This window comes from Squalius cephalus, assembly GCF_949319135.1.
Source record: "Squalius cephalus genome assembly, chromosome: 22".
NCBI classification, from domain to species: Eukaryota; Metazoa; Chordata; class Actinopteri; order Cypriniformes; family Leuciscidae; genus Squalius; species Squalius cephalus.
In genome coordinates this window covers 28,722,878-28,750,054 of record NC_137143.1, presented here as the reverse complement: position 1 = coordinate 28,750,054, position 27,177 = coordinate 28,722,878, and the positions used below count along the sequence as shown (strand labels likewise).

The 27,177-nt window shown below is 38.1% G+C and overlaps 1 protein-coding gene across 6 annotated transcripts in view; it reads right to left on the bottom strand.

Annotated features, from left to right (window-relative positions):
• The window catches only part of sox13 (SRY-box transcription factor 13), a 28,243-nt gene extending 7,633 nt beyond the window's left edge, over positions 1–20,610 (bottom strand). Inside the window, exons 1-9 of one of the 6 annotated variants that reach the window (XM_079856964.1) lie at positions 20,191–20,610; positions 4,413–4,593; positions 4,146–4,254; positions 3,399–3,485; positions 3,048–3,220; positions 2,845–2,913; positions 2,383–2,497; positions 1,139–1,206; positions 910–1,045 (exon numbers count right to left, since the gene is read on the bottom strand). In XM_079856964.1, coding sequence (XP_079713090.1) covers positions 910–1,045; positions 1,139–1,206; positions 2,383–2,497; positions 2,845–2,913; positions 3,048–3,220; positions 3,399–3,485; positions 4,146–4,254; positions 4,413–4,592 — 937 coding nt within the window. In that variant the 5' untranslated portion in view covers position 4,593; positions 20,191–20,610. Of the gene's footprint in view, positions 1–909; positions 1,046–1,138; positions 1,207–2,382; positions 2,498–2,844; positions 2,914–3,047; positions 3,221–3,398; positions 3,486–4,145; positions 4,255–4,412; positions 4,594–8,224; positions 8,511–16,703; positions 16,773–20,190 lie in introns of those variants that run through there. The other 5 variants (XM_079856966.1, XM_079856965.1, XM_079856967.1 and 2 more) reach the window with 5 other exon arrangements.
• Positions 20,611–27,177: the final 6,567 nt, after the last annotated feature.

The window sequence follows — 27,177 nt, the reverse complement described above, 5'->3', positions numbered from 1 at the left end:
AAGGACTGCCCTCTCAAACAATGCCATGAGAGTACAGCAGGAAAACCACAGTGGACATGTCTGACTCATAGGCCCTTTTTACACCTGGTATTAAGATGCGTTTTGTAGTAGTAGACGAGGGAGTCACCTGGTATTTTAATCTGTCCATTTTGTACATTTTCAACCACTTCTGTCCTAATTTCTTTGAGGGGAGGGTCTATAGGTGGTAAATGTATGGGCTTTTTTATATATATATATAAAAAAGCCCATACATTTACCACCTATAGCTTATATATATATAAGCTCACGCAATTTACATGAATTGAATTTGCGAGTGTGTTAGAAACCAGGAATGGTGAGAGAACATTGTGTCTTCAAACTAGACTTGGGTCTTTAGCCAACAAAAGTATAAATCCTGTCTGGCTAGCGCTCTTCCCATAATGTTTACACATCAGGTCAGTAGGCGGACAGTAGGCGTCTTCTGTGGTTGTTCGAACACATTCGACCATATGAACATTTACACTACGAAAGCAATCTGGTCAAATGCGTTTTCGACTACCTCTGGAAGTGGTCGAAAGTGGACAAGCTAAAAAAGTTTTAGACCCCGTTTACACCTGTATTTAGCGTCATCCACTTGTGATCAATCGACCAAGACGCATCTAATACCAGGTGTAAACAGGGTCATAAAGAGGTAGAGATATTTTTGGACACATCTGACAGCACAACATAAATACTAAGCAATTTGTTGTGCAACTGTAATAAAGAAATTCACAGTCTTAATCTACTATTAAGGGTTGAGAGGAAATTGCAAGATCAACTGTAACAAAACAATCTTTCAAATCAGATTAAAGCACATAGCACTGCTTCAAACTCACAAGCACATTGTAATTTTGGAGACTGGATGTGTTGGTGTGGTGAAGTGTCACATACTTAGGCTGAGGGCAGATCGAGGAGGGCTATGGGGCATATCTCTGGGTCGGTACCCTGACTGCAAGTGGGCCAGTTCCAGTGCCTGGGGGCTTGGGGTCTTGGGTTTAGCCGTGAGGTTGAGAGGTTGACTGGTGTCCTTGAGCAGAAAGTCAGAGTGAGAGTCGTTAATAAATTACTAAAAATAAAACAAAGTGAAAGATGACCTGCAGATCAGCGCTAGATGGTGTACCTGGCGAAAGACTGTACCACTGGACCTTTTGGAGTGTGGATTGGGCAGCAACTGCATGGGATATTCCACTAAAAACAAACAAACAAGTACATTTAAAAGACTGAAATGTAAGGATTTACAAACATAAATGGTCAGTGGGCATGCAAGAGATCTGCAACCAAATCTGAGCACAACAGGACATGGCCAACTATCAGGTTTCAAGTCAGGTTCAGGTCAATGTTTCTGTTTCACAGGTTCAAAGCAAAGCATCTAAATCTTTCCTAGTTACTATCAGTCCAAATGCTCTGTATCCTTAATGACTTCTAAGACATATAGCATTGCAAACTGCTAAGTGTTTATCTAATTTAGCAGCTGGATAAACTCTTTGAGCTCAGATTTGCTTGAGTCCTTGGCCATCAATTCCAAGTTTCTTTACAAGGCCAGCTCGATTGTGTCAGGCATGCTGTTAACCGACTAGCTCATACACTTGTCCTATTGTTCCCTGTTCTTTCCTTCTATCCTTCATCTTCTAAGCGAATGGAATACATGCATACAAGCATCAAAGTTGTACGTTTACAAGAGTCTTTTAACTGAGCGAGGGCACAGTTCCATAGATTACAGACGTCAATGCAAAGAGCCTGCTCTGGATTTTACTTGATCAATATGCACTCTAATTCAATGGACAGCCCTGAGCCGTTCTTCAATGAATGTGCAAGGAAATCACTTGGGCAGACCTTTCAATGAGTCTTTCTTTATGAAGTTCTTTCTAAGTGGACCAAAGACATGAGCAAGACCATCAATTCATGCAATAACTACTTGTATTACAGAACAGACCTTTAGACGAACATGTATTAAGAAAAGTTCTTAGAATAAAAAGTTTTTTTATTTCCCTTTAGCATAGAATAGCATATTAACTCTTTCAATTCAGCTTGCACTACGCTACATATTAACTGAAACTACAAGCCACAGCTGATAAGCTTGCGCTGAAAGGCGCAAGAGCAAACAAGTTTTTCAAATAACCAACAAAGGGTAATATTTGAAGTCAATTATTTAGAGATTTTTGACAGATGCTATTTGATCCATCTGAAGATAACAGATGGCTGAATCCTGTGTCCTAACAGACTCTTATTGTAAAAGCTAACAGTTGCTCAATATGCAAATAGGTAGGTCTTCTATGCCTATATCAGGATGTGCGAACAATTCACTCCATTCGCCGAAGGGACGGAAGTTGAGGAAGTTTTCTTGAGGGTTTGGTGCGGCCTTACCTGGTTTGCAGGGAATGGGCTGCAGAGGTAAACCCATCTGGGCCTCAGAGGTGACTGGCAACGGCTGGGCGTTGGGGTGAAAGGCGGGGATCATAACGTACGGCATGTTTACCTGCTGGTTCAAATGTCACAGAGAACACCTTAAGTCACCTAATATTGTATTTCCACTCTGTCCAAATAATCTTAATGGAACAATTCACCCAAACAGGTAAGTTCTATTTACTCACTGTCGTGTAATGACCTCATTTCAATTTATTTCTTCCTTAAAGTCACCATGAAATCATTGTTATTTTGTACAGAACGTTACAGTGTTTATTATAAATGCGTCGCACATCCTTATTCTTTGTGCACTCGTTAACCTTAACGTTAACCTTTTCATTGATCAAGATCATAAGATTCTCCCCAGACTCTAGTAGTTCATACAGTGAAGTAAACTGCAAGGTTTTGAATCATCAACCTCACCTGAATTTGCTGCTGCAGTAAATTGATTTTATGCTGCTGCTGTATCAGCTGCTGCTGCTGCTTGGCAATCTAAAACAGAAAATCAGCATTCAGAAACCAAACTAATTCTTATATTGCTTTTCCTGACACTGCTTTTTTGCAGTTCCTCTTCAAATGCTCCATCTTTTTCCTTGTCACTTGTTCAACTAAAAGTGTCTCCACACCTGTTCTTGCTGCTGTCTTGCCAATTCCATCTGTTGCTGCTGTTTCTCCAGCAGCAGAGCGGCCATATTCCTCTGCTCTGAATGAGCTCCTAGCAGCTGCTCTCGCAGACCAGAGAGCTGGTTTATCATCAACAACAACTGAAACTCCTTCTCTGCCAGACTCTCTGGGGTTCCTGTAAACACATACGCACAAGCTGATGGTCAGGCAAAAGGTGTCAGTGAAAAACAAATGTGAGATGAACCAATCACAATTGAAAAACACACACACACAATGCTATATGGTTACTCTACTAAATGATTTGCATGACAAAGTGTATGTACTGTGTGTGCAGTATAAACAGATAAATTCACCTTTTAAGTTGACACTGGCCTGAAGACCCTTCCCAAGGAACTTTTCTTTCCAGTCTGTATTCAGAAGCTTTTCAATTGTGGGCATCACTAAAAAAACAAAACCAATTAAATATTTTAACTTTTAATAATTTAAAATGAACCCCTGGACAAAATATGTCTGAAAGCATTAAATGTAAAATTTATTATAGTTCTATATATATATATATATATATATATATATATATATATATATATATATATATATATATATATATATATATATATATATATATATATATATATATATATATATATATATATATATATGAGCTTAAAACCCCAGTTATAACAAAGGAAAAATAGAAAGTGAAACAATTCTAGGGAATGGGTGAAAATAAAAGCAAAGCTATTTAAGAAAACACTTGAAGACTCTTTAATAACCACCAATAAGCATTTCCCAGGGGCTGTGAAATATATCATACAAATGAAATCACTGAAAAGCTTCATAGAGCTTGAAACAAAAGAGGAATTAGGAGGATAATCTCAATGTAGACTGCATTAATAGCAATCAGCTCCTAATTGCTGACAGATACATGCACGAACCACTTAATCAAAATTAAAAGCTCAAAACTTCTTTCATAATCCTCTTTTGCTCTAGAACAACGGCCTTGAAACATTGGAACACAATGAACACCATGGACCGAGTGCGAATAGGCTAATTAGCCCTCCATGAAGACCTTATTTTTGTAAAGGAACCGTTGCCCTTACCCTCACTGACGTTAGGTTTGCTGTCAGTCTTGTCGTGGGCTCTGCTGCCTCCATCTTGACTGGCAGGAGTGTGTGAACGTAGCAGTTCTTTACTGGGAGGAGAACTCTCCTGAAGAACACAGGAACAAATCCTCACTACAGAAACCTCATATCTTATCATGAAAAAACATACATGGGGAAAAAGTCCATTGTCTTGATATCAAATGACTTTAATTTATAAAACAAGACTAAAAATTCATGAACACATCATCAAACTTCAGGTCATACCAAGGAAGATTGTGCGTTAGGTGGCGCCGACTTCTCAACTGACCAATCACAGATCGGAGAGGATTCCCGGTTGACAGCTCTGCCTCCCAATTCGTCGTCTTCAAGCTTGATACCAACACCCACCATGGTCACATTGCTCTTGGCATGGGGATGCAGAGCAGGTGGACTGGGCTCACACATTCTGCAAAAACAAAAAAAATACAATTTATCAGAGCATGTCATTCAAAAGAAAGAAAAAAGTTTGCTCTGCCTCAGCTGATGTCATCAATCCCTCTTATTTTCAACCACCTGTCTCACTTTGGAGTATCAGATCACCTCCTGATGGATAAAAACTAGTCCTGCCCTATGTTTTCCCATTAAATATTCTGTTTCACTCAATGAAAAATACGTCACGTTACAGAAGTAAAATGCAGTGCATGGATGCAATTCACATTTCAGCAAGAATTTGGAAACCATGTCAGACTGCATTGCTAACAAGGGTATTCCGGTTTTGTACAGCTACTGTCTGGGAAGAACAGAGAGACCACGGGGGGAAAAAAACAGCTGACTGCTTTGCATAAGGAACAGAAGGGTTTTTGTGGAGCCCAGACACAGGCCGCCCCATTCAAACTCTTTCACCGAAGCCACTTCTTCGGGGTCTCCAGGGCTCAGGAGCCACTCTGTGTCGGGAGAGGATATTTGTGCGCGTTTGTGTTGTGTGTGCACGTCCGAGTTGTTCAAATCTGTCAACATACTGTCAGAAAACAGATGCCAGACTACTGTGCCCATCAAGTATCTGGTCGTCTCAAGTAGCACACCAAACCCCTCTGCAATGAAGGACAAGAGGAGGAGAGAGACGGAGAGAGTGAAGGAAAGAAAGAAAGAGAGAGAAGGCAATTTCAAAATTAGCCGCGGTCTATAAACACCTCTCCTCCACCTCCGCTCTGCACGACAAAAGAAACACAAGACAGTCCAAAGAAAACAAACACAAGGGAAAATGCATCTCTCCCTTCTTTTTCACTCTCTAGCCCTCTGCAAATATATATATATATATATATATATATATATAATGCCCATTGTTACAGAGAAAGAACAAAGGAAGTTTAAACAATGGGCATGACATGGACAAAAGCAATAGGCTGCAGGAAACACAGCAGGGTAACAATACAAACGGAATGTGCCGATGGTCCGTGACAGAGGAAAAAAAAAAAAAAAGTGGAACAGTCACTGGGCTGATTCCAGTTCCTCCTGTATTTTTTCATCCACTCTGAAAACACAAAAGCAGCTTGTACGTTTACATTAAGGCGCAAGAGAGAGGTTGAATGCTTAGCTCAAACGTTTTCTGTTAAGCTGAGCAACTTGGTTGAATTGAAAATAATTCAATGGACCAATCTGTTCTTTTGCAGTAGTGATTTGCCAATGTACCATGGAGGAAATTGGCCAAGCCTTGGAAGGTTTGGGCAAAAGGGCGTAGTTTTCTGTTCGTGTATTTGCCTGACCGCAAAGCAAACAAAAGTTTGTGTGTGAAAGTAAAAAACCTTATGAGCTCAATTAAGTTGGATGAACTTTTTATCCGAAAAAAAAAAAAAAAAAAAAGATGTGACTTTGCTATGGGACGGCATAACTGGACTAATCAGCGGACCGATCTCGGTGCACAGCATCTGAAATGCTGTTTTGGTTGTTCTGAAATGCCTGAGCAAAGTCTGTCGTCAAAGTGGTCTGGCATAATTACCTCCCAAAACTGTCTAACACGACTGTGTTCCCAAACAGAAGCATCTGCCTCCTAAAGCAAGATAACTTTATTGCATTTCGTCTGCGCGCTCTGAGGCGCAAGCAATTTATTATATAGGAAATTATTATATACAGTGGCTTCTCCTGCAGCAGCAACTTCCATTCTTCCTAGTTATATTTAGAACCAGTTTAACAGGATGATTTTATATTCTTCGGCTCACTGGACAGAAATGTTTTATGCAATAAAACTTTGGATGGAAACATAGCTATTGGTAGTCAGTGCACTCAGTTAAGGTCGATCTCTTGCTACGAATCACTGTCAGTTGTGAACCGCAAACTTGATACGGTCTTCCCAAATCAGATTTAGATACCAAGGACAAGACCCCCTCCTTTCCCTGGGAACCAAGTGCACTCAAGAAAGATCCTTGTAAAATAACCCGCCACCATTGGTGCATTATAAATAAACACTTGCAAGAAGTCTACACTATTAAAGTTCCTATTGTGACGAGGCTAAAATTATTCCTGTTCCCCCATTTGAGAAGCACTGATCCACAAACCAGGTGCAGGAAGTGTGAATTTGTCAGCTCCTTCCAAAGTGCACTTGTAGTTCTCGAGATATTCCAGCTATTTGCTTGGAGGGATTTGACTGTCAAAAAATGGCACAGCCTCAAGCTCCAAACGGACTCGTGAAGATTAATGCTAAAGCGATGCTTCTTCGCGCTTGTCACGCACAAGTGTTAAAGAATGTTGCATTGTAAAAAAAAAAGCAACAGTTGGAAGGGTAAATCCTTAACCAGCAAAGCTGAGAATTCACGCAAAAGGACATCCTTACTGCACATTTTGTATGTAGCATAGTGATCTTTTTGTAATGTCAATATGTAACTGAATGCAAATCTTGAATATTTTATGGAAGCCAATTTGAACTTTAGAGTACAGTAAATAAAAAGGTAATAATTTCTCTTAATTGTGTTTTTCTCACTCACAACTGCAATGTTATGTCTCATAATTTCAACAATCTTTTTGTAAATATAATTAAAGTAAAACAGGCTTCCAAGAATATGTCATTAGTTTTGAAGAAAAGAAAAGAATACAAAAGGACAGCACTGACAGTATTGTTCTTAATCCCATTTAAAAGGTGAATGTGTCATAACTTGGTAATTGCGATAAGAAATATTTATGACAAGCTCTTATGTCAGCACATGCAAAACAAGCCAGAAAGACTAAACAGTATGATTGATGGTAACTGCCAGTGGGTCTTACAAGACTACAAGTTTCGAGTTTGTTCTTACCTGTTTTTCGGATGTGGAGCCATAAGACGTATTTCCAAAGAGCTCTGACAGTCTTTTGTGGTCTAAGATAATATCAGCCTCCAGGTTCTTTGCGTTTGAGCTAAAACACCTCTGAAATGAAATACTTCCCACGGTCCGGAGTGCACGAGACAAAAGCCTAAGTTGCCTTACAAGTCGTAACGTGTTGCGGCCTCACATTCTGTCCCGCACTCCTCTCCTCTGATGCAAATACGAGTTTTCTTTGTTGTTTCTAACTCTCCCTTCCCTTATGATGGTACTGAAGTGGTTAATTTCCGCATTGTGACAAGTCAAGCTTCTAAACATTGTCAAAAAAAACAAATAAAACTGTCAGAAGTGCCAAAGACAAGCCTGTGCGCGCAAAGACTTTAAGATTTACTGAAATCTAAGCGATCATTAAAAGGAACAGAAGACCCGTAGTGGCAAAACACCAGTTTGAACTTGAAGTCTAAAGGCTTTTTAACACCCTAAATCATTGCACTTGCCAATTAGGCATGTAACAATTAAACACGTTCTAACTTTACAAGCACCTGTTGTAAACCAGCACTTGACACAACGTGAGAATGCGGCAAACTGCACTGGATGATGGTAGGTTTCCCCTAAGACCAGACAGGTGAACACTTTTGGGTCTTCAGCTAAAAGCAGAAGTGTTTGTAAGCTTTGAGCCCATCAGCAAGCGACGCGAAGTCCAATCAGCTGTTGAAATCCAGCAACAGGAACTTCTAAACCCACCTGCCAGTAACTGTACTCTTAGCAAAGATACAAAGCCTTGACCTACGCAAACGGTCTACCAACCTCAAGAGCATGTGGTCAGTTTTCATCGTCTTCGGGTCGTCTCTTGGAAAGCGTTTCACTTGCCAGTGTGGAAACCTGGAGAAGCAACTCATGTTGTTGTGTGGAAGACGGTGGACACCTCTTTAGTAAAACTGCCCAGTGACGTCCCAGGAATTGAGAGGAGAGTTGGCTTCTCTCAGTCTTGATGCCGGATGCGCAAAACTGCGGTCACGAAATGATGCCCTATAGCCAAGGCAAACAGTAGCATTTGCATGACGTTTGCCTCTGTTATAGCTTTCCTCTGAGTACTTTACACAGATAGAGATTTGATAACATTGTAAAAGTGAAATTGGAGAGGGGTATCCAAGAATAAACATGGCAGAAAACAAAATCGGACAGATATAGAAAGAACATTTTGTTTGTGTTTCGATTTGACTGCGGATGACATTTACGTTTGTCGAACAAAAAAAAATAAAACCCCAAAAAAACAGATCCACTAGTTTATTTTATAAGACTAAATATAGATACAGGAAATAATTCAATGATCAAACAATGCTTTCATTTGGATGAACACAAGACGAACAAATGAGTAAACACTGCGTAACAGGCAAAACCTTTCCTGGAAGAACAATAATATCAATTAATTGTTCTTAACAAAAAATTACTTGTAGGGTGTGTTATACAATGCCTGTAACAATTGTTCAAAAACAAGCTTTACAAACTCTAAAAGAAACGCCTTAAAACTAACCACGTAGTAATTACAGTAAATAATACATTCATTAATACATATATTATAATGAATTATAATCGTAACTTTTACGATGCCACTTAGTTCACAAACAAACAAACCAACAAACATAATATGAATCGTTGCATTTTCCGAAATAACATGAAACGGTAGCGTGCAAAAGCGGGGAGTCTAAAAATCCAAAACAACGACAGTAGTAAACTTGTGGCGAGACAGTAGTCAAAACCACTTGGCCACGACATTCATGGACTCGAACATGAAAGACATGCAAATGTATTTTCATTAATTTTGAGGACTGAGTTTTGCGCATAAACAACTCTTTTTTGATGGACTTTCCTCTTCCGTGAAGGGGACAATCCCTGACAGTCGTCGATTTTGAATGAGTGACCGACTACAATTTGCAAGTAATCTAGAGTAGAAATTACATATAAAGTTCATAACTTTGCATGTAAATCCACTGGCATTATTAATAGACACACGAAAAACTGTGTGAAAAATGTATTAAAAGCTTATTTTCCAAAAGTCCACCTGGCCAAAAGTGGCCATAGCTGAAGAAGCACCCTTACATATTTCCCATAAATCAGCAGGATACGTCAAAACATGCATCGTCTGCGACTTTCTCCAGTCGACTTTCAACAAAAGCAGCTCTAAAGATCAGAATTTTGGACTCATGTTCTTTTGAGACCTTCTAAATAAGACGTATAAATGGGATGATGGTACGACCACGCTCTGGACACAAAAGAGAGGGAGAGGAGAAAGAAAGGAGAGTGGAAATACACAGAATTATAGTACATACAAAAATCATTTGACATTTACATTTACGTCATAGGACATATTATAATGCAACTTTGCAAATTACGATGCCACTTAGTTCACAAACAAACCAATGTAATACGAATCGTAGCATTTTCCGAGAAATAACATGAAACGGTAGCTTGCAACAAGCTGAGCGTCTAAAAAACAAAAACAACGATGGTATTAAACTTGTGGTAAGCTAGTAGTCAAAACCACTTGCCCACGACATTCATTGCAGACTCGAACATGAAAGACATGTAAATGTATTTTCATTAATTTTGAGGAATGCGTTTTGCGCAATAACAGCTCTTTTTTGATGGACTTTCCTCTTCCGTGCAGGGGACAGTCCCTGACAGTCCCCGCCTAAATTCACCGGTCTTGATGTTTTGAATGCAGGAAGGGAAAAAACAACAACAATGCAAATCAACAGGGTTTACACACAAGTTTAGGAAACACAAGGACTTACTGTACATTGTTTCCGGGTCCAAGCCTCTACTCTATTTCAAAAGTCATTCATGAGCACTATTCATTTATAGCACACCTTTAAGCTAAGCTTTTATAGACTCACAGTGTCCCGGACACCAATATTTAAACAATTAAAAAAAGATGAATAAATGTCTGGCCAACGGAAATCTCGATAAGGAGATAAAGGTTAAGGTCAGCACACCAGGGGTTTGTATTTGCACCGTTTGATGTTTGCTTTAGATTGTTTGCTTTTGGAGCCGAAATCTGTGATGTCAGACGTCGGATTGTTGTGACTCGTACACATGTTTGATTTGAATAAAGATATTGCTAAAGCTATTCAACTTTTGTTAAATCTTTCTGGAAATTAGAAGCCAAAAAAAAAAAAAAAAAAAAAAAAAAAGGAAGATTATTCAATTACTGGTGATTCTTCACCTACAGACATTTTTAAGCACCAGGTAATTAAATTTTTTAAATATATATAATTATATATTTAAAAAATAATAGTAGATTATAATGGGGTTTTTTTCTCTTTTAAAAAAAAACTACTTGATAAAAACTTAGTTTCTGGACATGATGAACATGATTAAAAAACTAGCAAATAAGTTTTATCAAAAGTTAGTGTACTTAAAAGTGAATAAAATATTCACTTCACAGAATATTACCATTGGGTGTAGTTTCCAATCAAGCTGTAATTTTATATAATTATGCAAATCGTATATGTTTTTAGGATAATATTTGAAGTAAATATATATATATATATAAAATCCTAGAGACAAATACGATTTGCATAATTATATAAAAGTTTTATCAAATATTTAAAACGGTTTAAAATAAGTCCCATCACTATAATTTCCATCACAGAATGCTTTTAAACATAATATACATAATTTAAGATGGAAACAGTGCTGGGTAGATTACATGTATAACTGATTACATGTAATCTGGATTACGGAATTAGACTCCAAAAATTAAGAACTTGTAATTAGAATACATTACATTTGAAAATACTCATAATCAGACTACAGTTCATTTTTTATTGATTATTGTTATTCATGTTATTCTCACAGTGGCAGTAAATTATTCATAATTCATTGATTCTCCCTACTACTACTTTTTTATCTTTTAAATATTCCATATATATATATATATATATATATATATATATATATATATATATATATATATATATATATATACACACGTTCAGAAGGTCTTCCGTCACAAACCCTAGTTTGAGAAACCCAAACTTCATGTTGTTGATAACAAAGAATTAAATATATTTTCTTTCTATTTGTATTTTTATATCAGTATGATACATAATTATCCTTTTCAAATCAATGTGATAAACGAGTTAGGTAAAAAGTAATCGAAAAGTAATCAAAAAGTAGTCTGATTATATTACTTTAATGTGTAATGTAATGGATTAGGTTACTCATGCAGTAACCGACTACAATTTGTAAGTAATCTAGAGTAGAAATTACATAAAGTTCAAACCTTTCCATGTGATGCATGGAAATCCACTGGCGTTGTTAATAGACACACGAAAAACTGTGTGAAAAATGTATTAAAAGCTTATTTTCCAAAAGTCCACCAGGACAAAAGTGGCCATAGCTGAAGAAGCACCCTTACATATTTCCCATAAATCAGCAGGATACGTCAAAACATGCATCGTCTGCGACTTTCTCCAGTCGACTTTCAACAAAAGCAGCTCTAAAGATCAGAATTTTGGACTCATGTTCTTTTGAGACCTTCTAAATAAGACGTATAAATGGGATGATGGTACGACCACGCTCTGGACACAAAAGAGAGGGAGAGGAGAAAGAAAGGAGAGTGGGTCGCCGCCGTTTTTTTCCTCCTTGTGCTTTTGAGAAGCGCAGGTTAAAAAGCAGCCTCTTTCATTGTGCCTCTCTGGGCCTAAAACAGTCCGCTTATTGTGGCGCCAAGTGAAAGGCTAGTGTGGCATTTATCTGAGAGACAAGAGGAGGGGGCAATGAAAGGAGGCCGAGCACAAAACACACTTGGAATAAAGAAATATAACAAGAGAAAGAGAATAAAAGATGTTAGTGAAGGGCCCCTTTTGCAAAAAAAGCTGCACAAAAACCTTCCGCCACCCCCTTCAGGCAAAGAAAGACAAAGGCGAAAGACATTAAAATGTGCTGTTTTCTAAGCCCGGCACACTTTTATGTTCAATCTTGATTCAAATGGACCATTTCATTTTGTTTTATATAAGCTTATGAGTGTGTGTCCGTGCAGAGGTTCGTGCGCGATGCATTAGACGTTGTTATCCAAAGGTACAGATCATAACGTCACCAGCTCCAGAAGGCACTGGATCTTGCCAGCACGTCCTTGAACGTCTATGGGTCTTTGAAATGAGTTAGGGATCTTTTGAGAAAAGATGGTGCATCTGTGGGGTTGTCATGGCGACCAGATCAGGCCGTTTCGCGCTATGAGGAACACAACAGGTAATTCTGAGCAACCGCAGGTCTCAGTCTCGAGGCTGAAGTGAAGATCTGTTGGGAAGCAGCGGGCATTGAAGGATAACCTCGTAGTGTCTAAAACCTACTTAAAAACCACAATCGGAATGATTTAGGACACTTCGCTACTCCAAAACAACATCTTAAAAGGACAGCTCATCCATAATCTACTCACCCTCATGTCATTTTAAACCTGCGGAACACAAAAGGAGACATTTTGCACAATGTTCAAGCTGTCAAAGTCCCAAAAAAAGACAAAAAAGCACCATAAAAATAGTCCTTATGATTTATTTCGATTTGTAAATATAACAAAGTATTATATAGAGTAAAAATACTATTTCAGTCTTTCTCCTTCAAAACTTCACGGTTAATTCAGTGTGTTTACTTGCACTAGTTAGGAAATTTCTGAGTGAAAAATGTTTCAATGTAAATCATATTCCGTTTATTTTTCCAGTGTGAGAAACAGACTGAAATCTTAGTCATTATTTGTAAAAAAGTGAATAGTGCCTGAGCTTCTGAAGCCTAAACGCATCCATCCATCATAAAAGTAATCCATACAGCTCCAAGGGTTATTAAAGGCCTTCGGAAGCAAAGCAATGCACCTAGATACACCTAGATACACCTACACCTAGGATGGCTTGAGGGTGAGTAAATGATGGGATAACTATTCCTTTAAAATGTTGAAAGGGTGAATAGCCTAAATAATGAAAGAAGCTTTGTTTTTGCACAAACTACAAATTACACTGTAAACAAATTGTTCAAGGGTTTGTCAAGATTATTGGAGTTTGTTTCAGTCTTTCTACTTCAGAATTTCATGTTTTAGTAATATGCGGTTTCTTTTTAATTATTTGTGAAATTAATTGTGAGTGAAAATAGTTTCAAATCCTACACCAATGTTTTTTGGGGTTTTTTTACAGCGTAGAACAAATCAATCTGAAACAAGGCAGAATCTGGCACCAGGCGGTACATTCAGATGGGGCAGATAGCAGAGCTCCCTCGCTCAACGTGAGGACCCAGACACGAAAGGAAGACGAAACCTTCACCTCTCAGGACATCCGTGCCTCAACCCCCCCACCCCCCGCCGGCCACTTCACCAGCGCAGGACGGAGCACGTGGGACCCTGCTGTCAAAAACAGGATACACACTCACCACACGGCTGAGAAACAGAAGGGTGGGAGAAGGAGGCATGACGGAGGAAGACTAGAAACATATAATGGAATTGCAGAAGGATTTGAGAGGTTATGAAAGCAAAACCCAAAATTATGCCAATAGATGAGTTCAACCTCCTTGAACAGGGTGAACCACAAGTTTACTTCAGCTTTTGAGAAGTTTTCTCTTTGAGACTCTCTATGAGATAAGTTGACCCTAAAATGAACATTTTATCTTTATTTTCTCACGCTCGTCGTGCTTTTTCTGCAGTTTTGGAGCTTGACGGATGTGGACGTTACAAACTGTTGTTTGTACTGATTCTTCAAACATTCACCATATGGGTTTGGAGTGAAGACAAAGTTTCATTTTTGGTTAACTATTGCTTTGAATCAACTCTAAAAGCATGTGTTGCATGTTCTCAACGTCCCCCCCAAAAAAACTGCAAAAAATGGTTCCGTTACTTTCCAATCACGAAAGCAAACGGCAGAGCAAATGCAACACGGGAAGGAGCGACTGGAAAAAGTGTCTCTGCTAACAAATGTTGAGCTTGTATTTAAAAGCCACATCTGTATTCAGTATCACACTGTCTGATAACATCTCAGAGATGCTTCTCTAACGTCTTGCACAAGCAGAGGCGAGAAATACACACACCCACTTACATACACACACAACCACTACACAAACCTACCTATATTTTTGAACACTGCATGTGCAGACTTTAATATAATCACATAATTTAAGTCCACAGTAAAATTAAACTATTATTTCAGCCTGATATTACCACGAAGATCTCTAGTCGCTCTTCCAAACACAAACTTTCAAGAAAGTGTTAAACTTTTACCTTTAACACTGAACCTGTAAAAATGTGGTTCAACTGAAAGCTGATATTTGTCAGCTCGTACGTACAGTGACATAAGTTGACAGATTTCTGGCACAGGCGCTCTCCCCCACGCTTCCACTATATTAAATAGTTGTCTCTGCAAATGATACATTTCTGTGATTCTACGTTAGTGATGAGTCAACTGGGGATCTGAAGAGGAACTAAAAATGTTTTTCTCTTTCACTGAAAAGCTCAGGTGTCAGACAACATGATTAAAAATATTTGTCTAGGAATCTGACAGGATAGTAATTAGCAAAGGCAATATTTCATCATCACTAAAGTTTTTATGTTTGGGGTCTTATAGCAATGAAAAAAATAAACGTGTAAAACCATCTACATGTAAAAGGAATTATACAAAGTGATTTCATCTCTTATTTCCCCTTTCAACTCTTTAATAAGTTGTTCTGAACTAATCAAAAGATATGATTAAGAAAAATTATTTCTCTCTCCGTTTATCACAAATTCTGCGCACGCAGAAAAAGCATGGTAAAAATAATCACAGGGTCTCAGAGACCCCACAAATATAGTAGTTTTCTGAAATGCGAAACGGTCTATTATCTGAACTCATTATTTAATTAAAGAGTCATGAAGAGAACTGGATTTCTAACTTAACTGAGTCTCTCACACTACAAATAACAACACATAAGATTTGAACCAGTCGCTCATTCAAGTTACCCAGTGTAATCTGTGGGCTGTTTGTTTGAGAATGAATTAATATATAACAATCCTTGATTAATTTGTAAAGAAACAAATCATGAGGCTACGGTAGTTTATTAAATTATCAACCCGCAGGAACACTACACTGTGTTTTCAAAGTTCACAGCAGAAACCGGTGCAGTTCATGCAAATAACTGCGGGATTATTTCCTGGTCACATTCATTACGACTGAAAGCGCCCTTACTGTATTAGAATGACAGTTTATCCAACTGAGAGATAGAGCATAGCCAGACATTTGTGTTTTACACATGACAAACAAACAAATGAAGCCCACACAAATCTGTTGACAATATTTGCACTGACGTTATTATTCAGATAAATGTAAATGATTAAACTGAATAGCATATGTTATATTTAGTTTGGCTTATTTATAGTGTAAAGACAATCAATGTACATTTGAATTAGATATATTCAAAGTAATCTGAAGGAAATAAAAATGTTTGGAAATTAATTATACAGCTGTATGCAATTTAAAGGAAGACAAATAAGTGAAAACTCATGATTTGGTGGTGTATTACTTCTACATTACCAGAAAATGTTCTAACTAACTGGAAGTCATTTTTGAATGACATTTTTACGATATTGTGCAAATCCTAGAAACTACAATCTGAAGCCATGGGAATCTTTCTATTACCTGAACAAGATTTGAACAGCGCATGCATGTTTGCTTTTCCTCGTCTCCTTTCAATTTTCATTTCATTCAACATAATTCTTCCCCTAATTTAAACAATTATACATCCAGGGCAATAAATCCACCCTGCAATTTGCCCCTCAAGCTTTCATGTGAAACCTTTTGTTTAAGCTCACACCCAAACCAGCATATTCAGTCTAAATCAAAGTCATGTTCAAGCTTGCATCACAAAAAAGTTCACCTTTTGTAACTTTTTAATAAACCTTTAGAAATTGGTGCAGAACAAAAGTCCAGCAACAGCCTAAGGGATCAAACCTGTTTGGTAGTTACAAAAAAAAAAAAAATAATAACGATTTTTTTTTTTAATATGCATTATATTATATTATCTTATACAATTAAATTAAAGTTGACATTATTAATTAAATACATATAAAACTTGTATTTGGCACAAAGCAATGCTGCAACATAAATGTGCCCCCAAAATGAAATATAGATGCAAAGAAAAATATTGTTTTACCATTGTTAAAATATTGTTTAGAAACTAAAAGCGCAATAAAAAAACTAAAAACGTGTAAAAGCATGCAAAACTTAATGCAAAACAACTGAACACTAAAAAAGCAAAGTTGCATAGCAAGTCTTACCTAAAGTGGCTGAGTTCACCGTTATGACAAAAGCCAGAGAGTGATGCTCGTTTTGATGGGCGGCCGTCAGATTGTCAGATTGCTGAAATGTTCTCTGTTCTAATGTTCTAATGGAGGCCTGGTTAATTTCCGCTGTGGGTCTGAGCTCAGCTCATGGTAAAGAGAGAGGGTAGGTGGAACAAAATCTGGAGGTTTTTTGGGAACACGTAGGCGAAGAGTGAAAGTCTCATGGCACTTTCCAGTTGACACCTCTCACGTGCGGAAAGCGATTTTACCATTTCGGACAAGACAATGTGCCATTAGGGATTATTTATAGAAGGTTTCTATGTTCTCAAGTGCTAAGACATAATATAGTCCAATGTAGTAAACATTTAAGACACGGCAACAAAACGTGCACATTTTTAGAACTTCCAACATTCGTATTGCTTAGAAACAGTGATTGAAAACTTTAAATTCAAAGTTTTGTAAATAAAACGGAAACCATTTTGGACAAGATAACAAGACAGCAGGTCTTCAACGTTCCATCGTTTTGCATCAACAAAAGCCAGTTGGAATTTACAAATCTAACAAAGTTTCACAGACAAAATTACGTTCCATATACAGTGAGCACAAGCGTCTGAACAGAGAGCTGCACTCAAAAGCGTGAAGATGATTTGATGGACAGCCGCAATGATCGAACGCATTTATCAGCGCGAGCTTCTTTGGCCTGCACTGTTTGATTTCATTGATGTTGTGTCGAGCCCTGAAAAACTCTCTAAACAAGCTATTGTCGTCTCTCTCTCATCAAACCCCGGCTCAATAGGACACATGAAACAATGCAGACCCGAACAGAAGAGGTCAAAGTTTGACTAACAGAAAGAATAGACTTTTGTTCATTCTCCTGTCCCAGCTAAACTCTCTACCCTATGGGAAATAATGTCACGAGGTTGTCCGTCCATCAATAATGCAAAGGATTCAGCAGAAGTTCTCAGGACAACTTTTCAAACTGTTCCTGAATTAATACTTCTCAACTTCAGTCTGCATCGTGTGACTGGCTGCCTTTGGCTCAACGCTGACAAACGTGGCATCGGCAGAGGTTACTTTTAATGGAATCCTCCAGCTGAAAATATGAGATGACAAAGAAATACTATGGTAAGTGTATATTTAGAGCTTTATAAAGACAAAACAGTTGTGTCAGCCTCGAGATAAATTTTTTTTATATATACTGGCCAGGCCAATTAATTGGAAAAGGACCATATTTGGGTACCAATATCTAACAATAATTGCATTAATTGGAAAGTTCAACAGCTTTGTCAATGGATAAACAACTTTGGACTCATTTAATGAATCACAAGTAAAATAAGTGTTTGTATTCTTGTCTTTTCAACTTTTCCCATCAAAAATGTGTAACAATAACAACCATACTGTGATCTAGGTATTGGTCAATGGAAAACCCCTATCAGTCAACCATAAGAGGGCTCAAAAAAGCATTGCATTTTCAGTGTGCTTGCCATCCAAAGTGCTGCAATGTAAATTTCAGCCTTGACAGTCAGATAAGAACACAACAGAGTTGGTATAAATCAGCTTGTGAAGTGATCCGGATGTATAGACCCGCTGACAGCTAAAGAGAACCACCACTGGTTTCCTGACCTCTCAAACGGAATACAAATATACAAAGAGATGGATAAGAATGGAGGTGAAACAGAGAGGGACGCAAAGAAGGAAAATAAGGCATAGCGTAAACATAAGATGGCTAGAAATGAGGGGAAAAGCAAAAGGTCAGAGACTCCCTGCTGACAGGCAGCATTGTGCGCAGTCGGCCACTGTGAAGCCAAACACTCGAGACCACTTCGCCAACTTCCCCTTTAATGATCTGTCGACATGCCCGTCCCAATGGAGGTGCACAACTCAGGTGCTGGATGTTCTGGTTCTTGTCTGCACTCGCACGACAGGCTTATTTAACCTTACACACACACACACACACAACAGGGGCAATAAATGTCTACTTAGAACTCATTATCAAAGTTTTACACCTATTCAGCGATTGCGCCACAATCGGTCTGCCCTGAGGAGCTTTGCTTTCTGGTTATTCCGGAAGGCTGATATTCTTCAACATAGAGATCAACAGAAAATCTGTCAGACCTGTCGGCTGCCTGAATAGCAACTCTTAGCAGGTGGCAATACAATAAAAAAAAACAATGAACATAGAAACAAAGAAAAAAGTTAATTAAAATCCATTGAAAGCATATACAGTCGTCTTCATCTGATGTACAGTGATAGACTGATATATTGGTTAGGCCAATTATCAGCTTATTTTTATTAATATAAAAATAAGCAAATGCAAAATTAAACATACATATAAAATATTATTTATTTATTATTATATATTTTTCGTGCATCTTATTTGCTGTCATTAAACTGTAAAATTGTATAATAACATCTGCCTACTGCTATTTTGAAATCGACATCTACCACTGAAAGGCCCATATCAGTCAACCACTAATAATGTGAGCTTCAAATTTATTTTATTTCCTTTAGGGGCTAAAAAGCACCTACACGTTCTTGGTTAATTGTTTCTGCACTTTTAAGCACATGAATCCCTGTTAGACCTACAAATCACTATTCACAGGTCACTTTAAGAAGAGTAAAACACAATTAAAAAAAAAAAAGTTATAGTGTGAGCTCATCTCAAAATGAGATATAAACTATAAACATAATTGGGAACATGTGCATAGGAAATGCATTAAAAACCCATTCAATTTCCTATTAAACCATACATGTAAAAGTTCATGTCAAATTGAGCAGGAACTTCAATGAAACAAAACAACTATGAACGGCTTCTTAACATATAATTTGCTGTAATGCCATTTTCAGCTCACATTAAAAGGATTGTTTGCCCAAAAATGAAAATACTGTCATCATTTATTCACCCTCAAGTTGTTCCAAACCTGTATGAGTTTCTATCTTCTGTTGAACACAAAAGAAGATATTTTGAAGAATGTTGATTACCAGACAAGCCATTGAATTCCATAGTAATTACCACAGCGTCAAAATATCTTCTTTTGTGTTCAACAGAAAAAAGAAACTCATACAATTTTGGAACAACTTGAGGGTGAGAAAATTATGACAAAATTTCATTTTTGGGTGGACTATCCCTTTAATTATTCACTGAGTACGCACTGAAAGCAGGTTGTCATTTCCCATCCAACCGTATGCACAAACATGCTGTCCTGACACACCACAGGACAGTTGCAGGTGGAGAAACGAGTTCGTTTGACGCAGAAAAATGAGTTAAAGTGAGATTTGTTTACTCTGCGGGTTCTGGGACATTTCGACTTGACGGATGCGTAAAACTCTGGCCAAGGTAATTCAAGTAGATGATAGCGTCACAATTCTCGTCCAAATGAACTACTTCTGATGGTTTTTGCATACCTCACTACAAACAGACTAAAACGTGTCAAACACTCGTGCGTAAAGTTTCAAACAAAGCGCCATTTGCCCCACTTACCAACTCCGAAAGAACTGTGCGCTGCGCGTTGCGCTCCCCAAACTTTATTCCTCCAGTCTTTCCGTAGTCTCTGGGCCCGCAGAATCGATAACGCCGCATGCAAAATGTGGTTTCCCCTCGTGTCAATGAATAATACGCCTCTGTCTATCAACGGCTCACAGCAAAACCTGAGACTCCAAGCGTACAGCTGATGAATACGTCGCACTCTCTCCGATCCAGCCTCCCTTCACTCCACACTGACTTTCTGGTGTTCAGTTTCCAACATTCTCGGTCCTGCTGCCTGTCATTCACCTCCCTCTTAAAGGGAAAGCTCTTCTCTCTGGGTTTCCCTTGGTAGAAGAAAAATGCTGGATTCCTTGAAGGGGGAAAGGGAGATGCTCAGTCCATGAGTACCTGCTGTTTCAAGTTCAGCTTTAATGTGATTTTATCCTTTGCAAACGTATCTTAAATGCACACAATAACGAAAAAAATCCCCAAAAATGCACACAATAACGAAAAAAATCCATTTTGGGGGGAAAAAAACATGATAACATGCTTCTTTTTTTTAATAAAATTTTTTATTTCAGTCAAAAAACCACAATATGGCTTTAGTGCTTTTTTGGGGGGGTTCAGTTTCCAAGCCAAAGTAACCCGTTTTGATGGTTTGCAATGGCATGAGAGTGAGTAATTGGAAATTTTTGGAGTGAATCGACACTTTAAATGCTGAATTAATTGATTTATGTTGAGTGTCATCTAAATAATTGAGGGGAAAACATTTCATTAGTCCAAATATTTAATTATTTAATATTTAATTTAATTATATATTTAATAATATATATATTTTGTGGATTAAAAAATATATATAGGCTACATTTATTTTTTTAAACAAGTGTGAAATGTATTATTATGACACAAAACCATAATACGGATGTAAATGGTCGGAACTTTAGTGCTTTTTTTTTTTTTAAGCCAAAAGTAACTAGTTTTGATGATATGCAACGACATGAGAATGAGTAATTGGTCATTTTTGGGGTGAATCATGCAAAATGTATTGATGTATGTTGTGTGTCATCTAAAGAATTGAGGGGAAAACATTTAATTAGTTCAAATAATTAATTCCGAAATTCCAAAAAAGCTTTAATATTATGTGGCAAATAATGTACAATTTTGAATTATTTATCTATTAAAACAAGTGTGCAATGTGTTGTGACAGAAAAATAGTGGTGTGCCATATCCATGCTTGCCAAAGCTGTAAATCCTGACACATAATACTTAAACATTTTGAGCAAACCCTCAATTAAGACCTTTCCAACAGCAGCGTCATTGTAGTAAAGTTCTCTGTAACGAGGGGCTCCATCACAGTCACCCCACTTGTGACATTTGCACGGGGGCCCGTTAGCCAATCTGAGTTCTTCAAAGCGCTCCAGACCTGCGTTTTTATGTCTCTTTCTGTCTCTTTTTCCCCCCAGCGCACGCACAACTAGCCATCGCAGCGCAGGGGTGAGAGCGCAAAGCCGATGTGCCATTTCTAATCCCCTCTGTTCCTGCCTTTGTGTAGTGGCCCAGCAGGAAGTAGGAGCTGGGCAGACAACAATTAACAAAAGAGCTGTGAAGAATACAATTAGCCATCAATAGGAAACCACAGGCCTTTGTGCCTGTTTCCATGGAGATGCTTGACTACCACTATTCCAGGATTACAGAACCTTACCCCCCCTCCGCAACACCACCACTTCTTCAGTGTTTTTTTCCACTCCGTCTTTCTTTAACCCTCTCCATCCTTCTTTTCTTCCTCTGCCTTTTATATCCACCTCTCTTTCTTTATTTCCATGTCACTCTCTTGTCACTAAGTAACTCTGGGGGCTTTAGACGAACGCTCGCACCTTTGTTCTGCTCGGAGCTTTTCAGGTCTTCTACCTTTGTGTCCCCCGCTGGGCTGAGGTGAAGGTGGCGATTTTTTTTTTTTTTCATTACTCTCTCCCATTTTCTTCATTTGTCCAAAGGATTACCCAGAATGAAGCTTTGTACGGGGTTGAGAAAGACCTGAGCTGATGAACGCCGCCTCAGTGTTCTAGCCCTTGTGAAAAGGGTTCATGAAAAAGAAGACTTTATTGTCCATCTGGGCACTGTACGTTTCAGCATGGACCCTGCACCCTTTGTCCTGGAGTCCATAGTGTTTATTAGTGATTCATGCTGTTGTTTATCAAAGATAAAGAGTTTTTTTTGTTCTAAAAACGTGTTACAAAGATTCCATTTTCGGTGTGGGAATGGTAAGATTCCAAAAACGTTCCTAAAATGTTCTTCTAGCGTTCCATTTATGAATCAGAACAAATTTCTGCTAAATCGTTCAAAAACATTCTATTTATCATTCAGAATTTAAATTGAAATAAATGTATTTTTTAAAACAGTTTACAAAGAAATTAATTCTGCTCAAGTTTTATGCATAAGGCCCTTAATGTTTAAAACGTTCAAGCAATGTTGCGCTAAGAACGTGAGAATTTTAATAAAAGATCATAAAGGTTTTCCACAAACTCGTTGTCTTAAAATTAAGTAAATAAACTTAATGCGTAATTAAAAAAATAAGTTATGAGGAAGTTTATTTACTTCATTTTAAGGCAACAGGTTTCCTCGCTTTTTTAAAGTTAAGTCAACTGAACACTTTTTAAAGTGAATATTCTTTTAAGAATGTTTGTTTCAAACAGTAGCAAAACCTTTAAGACAGAAAAAAATACTCTAATAAAGTACTTGAATGAAAAACATGCCACTATAGATCATAACATACTCTTAGATCGACTACAAAATGATGGTGTTCCGGGACAGGCATTAATGTGGTTTATATCATACCTATTACCATTACCAGACCATAGTTATTTAAACAGGGAAAAATCTAAGATACCGTCAGTAAATTACGGAGTGCCACAAGGATCCGTGTTAGGCCCTCTGTTATTTTCAATATATATGCTGCCACTTGTAAATATTATAAGAAAACATGGAATTAGTTTTCACTGTAATGCCGACTCATCATAAAGATCATAAAGATTTTCCATAATTATTCTTTTAAGAACGTTTGTTTCTAACAGTTGCACACCTTTAGGACAGAAAAAAAAATACTCTAAGAAAGTACTTGAACGTAAAACTCGAGTTTAATGACTCTCCATGATGTTTATTTCAGCCACAGTAACGTGACAATAAATGTTAAAGGAGAAGTGTGTAATTTCTGCGCCATTAGCATCACCAAATAAATTGATAGTATAAATTGAAGTAAAGTAAAACAAAAATAGAATAAATGTTTCTAGACAGGTTTCCCATACAGACTGGGATGCTCAAACAAACACAGCAATGTTTCAGTGTTTTTTTTAAGGAATTAACCTATGAATGGTTTACTTGTGTACTCGCACAGAGTATGTTTCTGGACGTTGTTGGAACGATCCCTATGAGCTCCCAATGTCAGGACAGGCCTTTGTGCATCAAAAGATTGGCGAACGCAAACAAGCATTTCTGCAAAATCGTGGCATTTACAAATGCAAATGACTCCATAGAATGAAGACGTTAATTCAGTCTTTTGGAACACGACCAAACGTTCTTTAGACCCCTTGTCTTCATTATAACACAGCCTGCCTGTCAGGCCTGTAAGAATCACTTGGTATTCTCCGCGCTACACACTATGGCAATTAGGCAATCATTGTGACTAATAAGAATAATCTCACATTGTGGTTGCAAAAATGGCATACATTATAAAAAGAACTTTGGGAGCGGATATGCCTGTTTTCTGTCTTCCTGTTTGCTTGTGCTTGCTGTGCTGTTTTACCCCCCCAACTCGCCTATTGAAGATCTTTATCTTTATCAACACATGCAAGTGTGTCTCATTTAAAGCATTATTAAAAATTTGATTAATTTTCTTTGTTTTCCCACTGAACAGACCCGATTATCTATGTAGAGATTTTGTTTAAGAGACAAACATGTTTTTTTGTGCTTGATTTCACTACATGTGAATGATTAACTGATTAGAAGATGCTGATTTCGGCAGTACACTGTTTTACCACAGTATTTCAGTAATGTTATCAGGCAAGTGTCGGGAACATTCAGAATGCATATTTTGTTAATGTAAAAAAAAAAAATGCTTTGTTAATGAGACTTGATTAATTTAGGTTCCCAATGAGTGATTTACTTTTGAACCATTGACATTTTATGGATTATCTAGGCCACCAAACCAATCGTGCTTGTTCAATGTGGCGGGAGTGTGGAATTGTGGGAGAACGACATAAACCACCATGAAATGATTTTTTTCCTTTGCAACTGCTATCTGCGCTGTTTACTCTCCAACCAAAATGGCATTTTGTCTATGTATGCACTTCGCAAAAACCAATGTGTCCTCTTAAAAAAAAGTGCACAAAATGTTGATGGGGAAATAATACTGAGCCAGATAGTCACTCAAACCGCATGGGAGGGAACCAGGGTGATATAGAACAGCAAACATGACAGATACTCGTCTAAAAACACATATGCGATAAGGTCAAGCGTATTATTTCTGAGAATTATCGGAAAGCCGCAACCCATTCCGATTTCTTTTTCGTTGATATCAGGCAACAAACGTGTTTGTTTGTGTGAAACAGGCTGCAAAACATTCCTTTTTGACCGCTAACGCTCTGTGAAATCACAAGAATCAGGTCTGCACAACCTAATTGAGGTAAAAGCAATAGCAAAAAAGCAGCAGGTGGTTTGAGAACCAAAATATTTGAGTGGCAAGTTAGGCCTTGTTTATTTTCAGGCCAATTACCAGCTTTTTGTGCAACTTGGCTTTCATCAAATATCTCGCACCTGAACAAAATGGGCTGAGAGGCACCAAACAAGTTTATCTGATGGTGCTTTCAGGCTTTCGGCATTTCGATGTGCCAGAATTCTCTCTCCAAACTGGAGGATATGGGCGAAGGGCATTAACCTCGCCTGTTTCATGTCTGCTTGTTTGGATCTCACATTGTACAATGAAAAACTCTACAGAAATGTGCATCACAGCCCTGCTAGAGCACTAAGGCAAAATACACAATTAATTACAAAAAGGAGTACAGTATGTATGACAGAAAAGATATTGCACATGTAAATATCGCCATCTCCTCTACCCATAATGCAAACAAGCTGCAAAGAGGCTGTTGACAAAATACTTTGCATTTCAATTTTTTTTAGAATAGTTCATGTACCAGTGAGAATCCTGTTATTATTTATTCACCCTCATGCTGTTGCAAACCTGTATTCTGTAATTTTTTCTGTGAGATTTCAAATAAAACGATATATATATATAATTTTTGGAGCTTTACAGACATTTACATTAATGCATTTGGTAGACACTTTTATCGAAAGCAACTGACATTACATTCAAGGATTTTTTTGCATTCCCTGCCCAGAACCTTGTCGTCATTCGCACCATGCTTTACTATTTGAGCTAATGTGAGCTAAAAACAATCTTTTAAACTGGTGTGCTTACATCTGGCAATCAGTTATATCAAACTTGCTATGGTCCTTCAAATTGTATCTGTTTTCCTCACAAATCAATATGGTTTCAAAAGATTTGAGATGCAGTGCACAAGTCATATAGACTATTCTTTTATAGTGTTTTTATTGTCATTTTTGGAGCTTGACAGACATTTGCGTTTATGCATTTCATAGATGCACTATCCAAATCAATTCGACTTGGGTTCCAAGTGTGTTCCATTCGACTGCTTAGTGGACTTCACAGGGTATTTCACAATCTTAAGTGAGATTCCAATCCGAGGGGAGAGAACATTTTAATTTCGAAGGGCACAGCAAATGGTATAGGGGATAAGGGAACATCGATACATCACTTCACAGGAAGTGGAACTGTCATTGCGGCCTACATAATGTGTTTTGTATATGTATTTTAAATTTGAAAGTAAATTATGATGTCTATTTATGTTATATCATAATCAGCGTGACCCCGTCGTTGCTTTTCTTTGATGACGTTGCAGCATGGCGCTCCAAATGTCAGTTCACTTCAACGTATATCCCATGTTCAGGGAGTAGGGAGCAGTGCATAGGGAACCTGTAAATTGGAGCGCACCTCATGATGCCCACCAGGCCCGCAAACTGCACTAGTGGCAAGCACACACACACACACGTAATGCATGTCAAATTGGCATCGCATTCAAGTCTGCCAAGAGATTCCAGCTCTGGCTATTTCCAATTTGCCGTGGTAAACCCAGGTGACAAGGCACAAGTTATGCCCCACTCCCCCCTTTCCTCCGCTCAGAGGCCTGTCTGCTCCAAAACCACCCACATTTCTACTTTAGCGCTTGTGCAAAAAAAACAAACAGTAGCGAGAATAAAGGGCCGGCTCACGGCAGGGGCTGAAGGGAATATTGGCAGTGCCGCACACAAAGGCGGCCCTGAAAATAGCCCCCTAGCACAATGAAACCTGCCACTCTGTCTATGAGATAATGTCTAATTGAAAACAGTGCCGCCATTGTGTCGCTGTCACCGGCCTATTGTCCAAAGCCTACCCCCCCCTCCTTCTCCGCACACACTTTTTTTTCCATTGACGCGGCGCGATTGTTCCCTGCCATTGTGGCACCCGCACCCCTCACTCTCTCTCTCTGTATTGTTATAATTTCATTACTCGTTTGTTTTTTGTTCCACATCTCCTTTTGCTCCCCTGCAGGTCTTTTGTTCGGTACATTTAGGCACTTCATATTGAATTGCCAACACACTGTGTGTGTGTGTGCGTGCAAAAGTCTTTGATTAAAAAAAAAACAAAAAACTGCCATGAAAGGGGGAAAAGTGACCAATTTTAGCAAACATAAGTGAGAAGTTTAGAGAGTGAGAGTTAGTTGTTTACTACAGAAAGTGCAGCAACAAATTATATTCCAAAAATGCACTAAATTACATAAGTGTCACTTTGTACTGTGTTTGTTTAGGGTCATTTTAAAACTGGTGCCTGTCGGGTCCCTCATTAACATATGTGCGAATGATGACTTTAACAATGGCTAGCTGATGCCAAGT